At 36.2% G+C, this 7,644-nt stretch overlaps 1 protein-coding gene across 1 annotated transcript in view; it reads right to left on the reverse strand.

Annotated features, from left to right (window-relative positions):
* Positions 1-6,864: 6,864 nt before the first annotated feature.
* The window catches only part of LOC107587632 (cadherin-22), a 1,717-nt gene continuing 937 nt past the window's right edge, over positions 6,865-7,644 (reverse strand). The window contains exon 2 of the mRNA XM_016275479.1: positions 6,865-7,614. Within this exon, the coding sequence (XP_016130965.1) occupies positions 7,103-7,614 (512 nt within the window). The 3' untranslated portion in view covers positions 6,865-7,102. The remainder of the gene's footprint in view (positions 7,615-7,644) is intronic.

The raw sequence follows: 7,644 nt of genomic DNA on the forward strand, positions 1-7,644 counted from the left end.
AAAACAACGCTGGAGGACTCCAATCTGTCAGTAAACATTTAGAAAGCAGATTATACTGAGAGTGGGTCAATCTGGTAGAACAACAGGTGTGTGTGTGTGTGTGTGTGTGTGTATGTGTACCTGGTATTTATCACGTTATGGGACCAAATGTCTCAAAGGTCCCCATGAGGAAACAAGCTTATAAATCATACAGAATGAGTTTTTTTGAGAAAAAAAAAGTTTCCTGTAAGGGGTAGGTTTAGGGGTAGGGTTGGTGTAGGGCAATAGCACATACAGTTTGTACAGTATAAAAACCATTACGCCTATGGAATGTCCCCATAAACCATGGAAACACAACATGTGTGTGTGTGTGTGTGTGTGTACACAGCGGCTCATAACAGCTTGTGTGAGTGTTACGGGATATTTACATCACAGTTAACACTGGAATTCACACCTGCACACAACAAAATAAATATATAAATAAATACAGAAAACATAATTTGATGCAAATATGAATGCATTTCAGCTTACTTTTGTAAATTATACATAAGTGCACATTTGCAAGTAATGATGCTGAAAATTCAGCTTTGATCACAGGAATAAATTACATCTTACAATGTATTCAAACGCATTTCACAATTTTACAGTTTTCATTGTATTTTGGAGCAAATAAAATGCAGCCTAATAATTGCACACAAGCAATGTAAGCATTGACAAATCCTGAGGCTTTTCAGCTTCTCTCCTCTTCTAATGTCACATTTTCTGTCCATCTAATCAATTCCTAATGGATCAAATCAAATCTATGGTGGTCGGGAATGGCATTTCATGCTGACTGCTGCTGTGTTTTTCTGATGTGGCCCATTCACAGTTTTGTTGTTTTTCTCCAGGAACAGGGAAGCCTGTGCGCGGCTCTTTTTGTTAAGTCTTCATAAAAGCCGAGCACCTCGCTTCTGATGCTGCGGCAAACAGATGCGTTTAGATTTATAGCATTTTACATGCTATAAAGCATGAGTCCCTCATGGTGAACCCGTTCCTTGCTGAATTCCAAGAACAAAGCCACGCACTGACAGTTGGATTTTTATGTCTTTTGCATTGGCAAACACGATGAACTATGAAATAAGCCCAGCATGATGTAAATAACACACTTTACACACACGCAGCAGGGATGCAAATACACATCAAATGCATTTCCATTCCAGATTATACTTACAGCAGAGATTGCCGCACTTCCTCCTCCGTTCCGTTCGGAATCACATCATTATCCCGCTGTCTGACAGACTGTCACTTTGACTGAAGGAGTTTGTAATACCTGGAGAAAGACATCCATAAGCATTCCCATTCATCTCAATGGTAGATTCTCCACTGGCACGTGAACTACACAACCAAAAATCTTTGCACTTAGAACCAGTTATTTTAGGATCATTTTGATACTTTTATACTTCATATTTTGAATTATATTCTGCATTGAACCCCAAAAAAGGCTACTCCATTATTGACAGCGAAACACATCCAGTTAATTGAGGTACGCAAACTTCAGCCCTGACTCTGTGCCCTTATTAGTGTGCATGATGCCTGCACAGTGGGTGTAAAGGGTGTACATTGGCTGCTGTGTTCTTCCATCTAACTGCAAAGTGGATGTCGCCACAGTTAATTAGTGTTGGAAATGTCCAGAGCATTGTCATGACGGTGTGGAGCGATCGCTGAATGCTGACGAATGCTCACAGTGCTTGAGGTGAGAAAACAACTTCACCTTTTGAACTGATTAACAGTGTGCCTATAGTTACTAGAAGTTAATTGGAGAATCATATTGAAACAACAAGTCACTAAAGACTGTGATTTTAGCACAGGTGAAGGGTTTGTTGCTTTTATAAAACAGCAACAACAGCATGTGATCACAACCAATACTGCTCAATAAATGGGATATTTTAAAAACAACAACAACAAAAAAAGATAATTTGCTCACCATCATGTTGTTTCAGTCCTTTATGACTTTCTGTCTTCTGTGGACATAAAAGGTGATGTTTAGAAGAATGTCCAGTTTACTGTTTTTACAGTTCAATGACTGTGAATGATGATTTTTAACAGCAAGCTTAAAAAAAAGAAAAACAACAACAACAACAAATAAACAAAACAAAAAAGCACTAAAAGTAGTCAATAGGACTTGTGCAATATATTACTCTTCTGATGTCATATAATGCTTTGTTTGAGGAACAGACCCAAATGAATTTATTTATTTGAAAATAAATGAATACTTCTGATCAGCAAGAGTGCAATAAATTGATCAGAAGTGACATTATAGACATGTATAATGTTACAAAAGATTCGTATTTCAAATAAATGCTTTTCTTTTAAATTTTCTATTCATCTGTGAATCCTGAGAAATAAAAAGTATCACCGTTTCCACAAAAATATTGGGCAGCACGACTGTTTTCAACATTGATAATAATCAGAAATGCTTCTTGAGCAGCAGATCAGCATATTAGAATGATTTCTGAAGATCATGTGACACTGAAGACTGGAGTAATGATGCTGAAAATACAGCTTTGATCACAGGAATAAATTACATTTTACAATGTATTCACATAGAATACAGCTACTTTGAATTGTAATAATATTTCACAATATTACTGTTTTTACTGTATTTTATTTTTGATCATATAAATGCAGCCTTGGTGAGAATAAGACCTCTTTTAAAATATTTCCATCACGTCGAGTATCCAAGTAGATGGATTCCTCTGCTCTTCTATCAGAGCGACTCAACGGATATCTATGTTTATAATTGTTCGCAAACAAATCCTGATCGAGCAAACAAACGCTGATCGTTTCTCTCATGAAGGATGACAACACAGAACCATTCTACACCAGATCATGTTGACTCTCTCGATCTGAAACGTATGTAAGCATGCTTGTTCCACAGACAATCATTCCGGCTCTGTTTTCACTGAATGATGTTCTGCTCTGTCGCTCTGCTCTGTCACATAAATATCAACATTTTTAGATAGATTCGACTTTTGTCTCACTGCACAATCGTTTATAGAAATCGTTCTGGTTGATTTTATCATTGGGATCAACACAGTGGGAGAGATGCTAATCTTCTCAACTCCTACCTAGTGCATATTCATGTTAAATAGTTTAGAACAGTGCTATTATAGGTTAACTAAAACTAAAATTATTAAAATGTTTTCATTATTGAAATAAAGTTTTAATAATATCAAATATACATATTATATGGAAAAACTTACATTTAAAAGTTTTACTGAAATCTAAAATAAAATATAAATATTGAGCCTGGTTTCATGAAAATGCGTATAAATAGCAAGCCAAATAAAAACGAAAACTAAAGCAAAAATGGACTTTGGCGTGCATATGATACGCATGTGTTTGGCGTGCATATAATATGCAGTTTTCGCGTGCATATGATACGAAATGTGTTGGCGTGCATATGATAAGCAGTTTTCCCATACATATGATACACATCTACCCCACAACCCTAAACTTACCCATCGCGTAGCCAAAGTAAATTTTTGCATATCAATACCACAAGTTTTCATTTTTATTTGGCGTACTATTTATATAACAACAATTCCAAAAGCACAAAACAAAATTGCTACATTTATCTAAAATAAAAATGAGGACTGAAAATTCTAAATATTAATAAATACTATATAATAATAACTACTATAGTAATACATAATTAATACTAAAACAACACTGATCTAAAATATCAGCCATAAAATGAATATGATTATCGAACAGGATTACAAATTGACCTCGCAGTACAAATGATTGCATCAAATAAATGTGAAGAATTCATTAATTCAAAGTACGATGCTTAAAATGTTTTCCAGGGAATGTTGACAGAGGAATGAATCTGTGTGCTTTAAATTAAACAATGAGGACAAAACATGAACACACACACACACACACACATTCACACAGGTTTGTTTTTGTGAAAAGTGGGGACTCTCCAGAGGCGTAATTTGCCTCAGAGCGATACACACTCTTGTTCTTTTGCGTGCCTGTCATTGCATTAGTCGGCGGCTGCCTCTCCGTGACATTTGCTTGATGAGGATTTCATTATGGCTCTGGGGCTTAGGCATTCCTTTAACAGCATAATGATCCCGCACGGACGACTGTCAATGAAGATCAGGGTCAAAGAACACGTAATTCCATTCTGTCATTTCCCCGTTATCTTTTAATAAAACATGAGTAGATTGGATGAATCATCTACGGTATGATTCTGTCTTCGGCCTGCATTAGCCTTGCATTTTCACTGTAATTGCAGGCTGTTTTGATGTCCTTCCTATCTGTGCTTGAACTATTTTGATTCTGAACGAACGCTGTGTTTTGAAACATCTCTCTGGACTTGCTCTGGGTGGCCGCTGACGTGTGTAGGTTTATACACCGCCATAAGAACTCATCCATCAAATACATGCAAAAACAAGCTCCAGTAAAATGAGAACATCTGCTGCTACATTGTGTGTTAAAGCAACTTCCCTGTATTCAACATCACTGTCGGTTTATAGCAACACTTCCTTGGTTTTGCATCGACCATAGTTCACCCAAAAATGAAAACTTGCTGAGAATGTACTCACCCTCAGACCATCCGAGATGAAGAAGAGTTTGTTTCTTCATCAGATTTGGAGAAATGTAGCATTGCATCACTTGCTCACCAATGGATCCTCTGCAGTGAATGGGTGCCGTCAGAATGAGAATGAAACATTTCTCCAAATCTGATGAAGAAACAAACTCATTTACATCTTGAATGAACTGAGGGTGAGGACATTTTCAGCAAATTTTCATTTTTGCATTAATCCAAATGAGAATTTTCACTCAAAATTCTCATTATTGTAAAGGCCAAAAATATGTTTATAATATTTAAATTGTTATTTATAAATTGCAGATATATTTCTTGTGTTACCATTCATTTATGCAAATTTTAATTAAAAAAATAAATGTATTATATAATTTTATAAACTAATGAACTGAGGGTGAGGACATTTTCAGCAAATTTTAATTTTTGCATTAATCCAAATGAGAATTTTCACTCAAAATTCTCATTATTGTAAAGGCCAAAAATATGTTTATAATATTTAAATTGTTATTTATAAATTGCAGATATATTTCTTGTGTTACCATTCATTTATGCAAATTTTAATTAAAAAAATAAATGTATTATATAATTTTATAAAGGTATTATAGTAATGATAATCACCACGGAGAACAATGAGAATTACAAAACAAACAAATAAGGATAAATAAAATAATAAATAAGGATGCTTAACAGAGATGAGAATGAAAATTTGGAACCGAAATATGTTTAATTGTTATTAAAATAAGGTCAAAATGAAATAAAAAAAAAAGTTCTAAAAAACAAACAAACAAACAAAAAGCAATCACTGTCTTTCATTATTTATTTTATTTATTTTTCCTTTTCTTTTGATTTTGGGCTAAAATGTGACCTGGACATATTTTTTGTGTGATGTATCGTCCAGTATGCAATCTTTTGTGGCCCACAAAGTCACCCTAGAAAACCTTTGAAAAACTGTAAATATTTATTGATTAATTCAATTGTATTTTAGCCATACATCTGCATTTTTGGGTGGACATTTAAGGGTGCTGGTTCAGGGAAAAACACAACCACTGCACCCCGTCTCTAGTTCATCATCCTCAACCCAACACAGAATGATCAAAAACCAATCAAATCACCCAAAGGAAAGCAATCTGGAAACGTTTCGGTACATGTACAAATCATCGGTGAACATGTATATCTTGGGATATCTAAAAAATAATGGATAAAGAACCTGTCAGATGGCCTCGTTTGTTTCTTGTCGTGTATTGTGCCATGTTGTCTTGTCTTTCAAAACTCCCCTTGAAAACCGATTCAATGCCGAACGCAACATCCACAAAAAATTATCTGGATAATTAGTTGAAAAGCAACACAACACACAAAACGTATATGACAAGACAAAACCAATGCTCACAAAACCTGTCAAAGAGTCATATTTCACTCCAAAATCTAAAGAAAGAAATATTCAATTATACTTTGCTGAAAGTAAATGCAGCCTATTTATACAGTAACATATTTTTTTTATGATAACTAAGCACATTTTCCCCAAATTTTTACTTTTTTTAATTGTTAACTACATTACAGTCCAGATAATCTTACTGAGAATAGTGAAAAATACATAAAAGTGAAACATCTAGATGCATTACAGTAATTTTGGAGGCAAAACTCTTAATCGCCATAAACACAATTAAAACAGACTTCATCTTCTTTATGCAAAATGTCATTTCTTATTTTATTCTCTTGATTTGGGGGTGAAGCGTGATTTTGACATGTTTTTGTGAGATTCGCCCCAACAGCCGTTACTTTTCTCCAGCAGAAACAATTCGTATTTTACAAAAAGAGTTTCTAAAAAATAAATACAAAGATTTTCAAGACTGATTTACTGTCACTGATAGTTAGCAAACTCCTCTCAGCGATCCCACCCCAACTCTTTTTTTTTTTGTTTTAGTTTTTTACCCACAGGATATTCAGTCCTTGTCTGTCACCCTGACGAATTAATCAGAAAATTGTCCATTTTTGTATTTCAGTCCATTGCCAGGATGAATAAATAAATAAATAGAAAGCAATAAATACATAAATATCATTTTACTTTTTTTTTTTTTTTTTTTTTTTTTTTTTTTTTAAAAAAAAAAATTTTTTTTTTTTCATTTTTCTTTAAATAAATACATATTCATTTAAGGTTCTTTTTAAATGTTGGTGATTAAAAAGTCTTTCCATTGAATCCATCTGGATCCTGGTGACTTAAAGTCATTTATCGCCACAGATGGGCAAAGAAATCACCAAAAAAGAGCAAAGAATGAGTGTTTTTTGTGGTTTATATGGCACGGCCCCGTTCCTCTTGCTCTTGCTGACAGGTGAGAAGATGTTGGAGGTTTGCCCAGCACCCGGTTATTGTTGTTTTTCTCCTTCAATATTTGTCCTGAACTTTTCTACAAGATGAGAAGTCACTTTACAAAGTGTAACGGGTGACATTAAAACTCTCCAGACTGACTGGGATCCAAACTAGGAACTGCAGGGAGAAAAAAATGACGGGATGCTGTTCACAGGATGGTGCTAGGACGCTTCTTCCTCAGGTTGGGCCGGGGCGTAGTATCCCGCCAGCTGCCTGAAGCGTGGCCCCCAGTCGCTGAGGTACGAGAAGTCCTGCTCCGAGGTGGTAGACAGCGTATGGATGGAGCTTAGCGAGAGAGCCGGCGAGCTGCTGCCCTCGAAAGCATAAGTCTGGAATGAGTCGTACGGTGGCACCGACAAGTCCGCGTCCGCCTGCTCCACCTTCTTGCGTATGTAGCCTTTGAAAACCGAGAAGTCGGCCGGGCCGCCATCTCCAACAACTCTGTTCTGGATCCACTGCGGGACCGGGCGCTGGTCGGGGCCCGAATCTGAGTTTTTGACCTCGGGGAAGTCGTAGAGGTTGCGCAGGGCACTCATGTCATATGCCTGGGTGTCCTGCTCGCCGCCACCCTCGTCATTGTATTTGATGACGTTGTCGCGCATGTCCTCCTCGTCTTCAGACATGAGCTGGCCCTTCCTGTGACGCTTGAGGGTCAAGATCAGCAGCACCAGGACTAAAGGAACAACGAGAGACAAACAAGACT

Source organism: Sinocyclocheilus grahami, unplaced genomic scaffold (assembly GCF_001515645.1).
Source record: "Sinocyclocheilus grahami isolate Dianchi unplaced genomic scaffold, SAMN03320097.WGS_v1.1 scaffold94.1, whole genome shotgun sequence".
Classification (NCBI taxonomy): domain Eukaryota; kingdom Metazoa; phylum Chordata; class Actinopteri; order Cypriniformes; family Cyprinidae; genus Sinocyclocheilus; species Sinocyclocheilus grahami.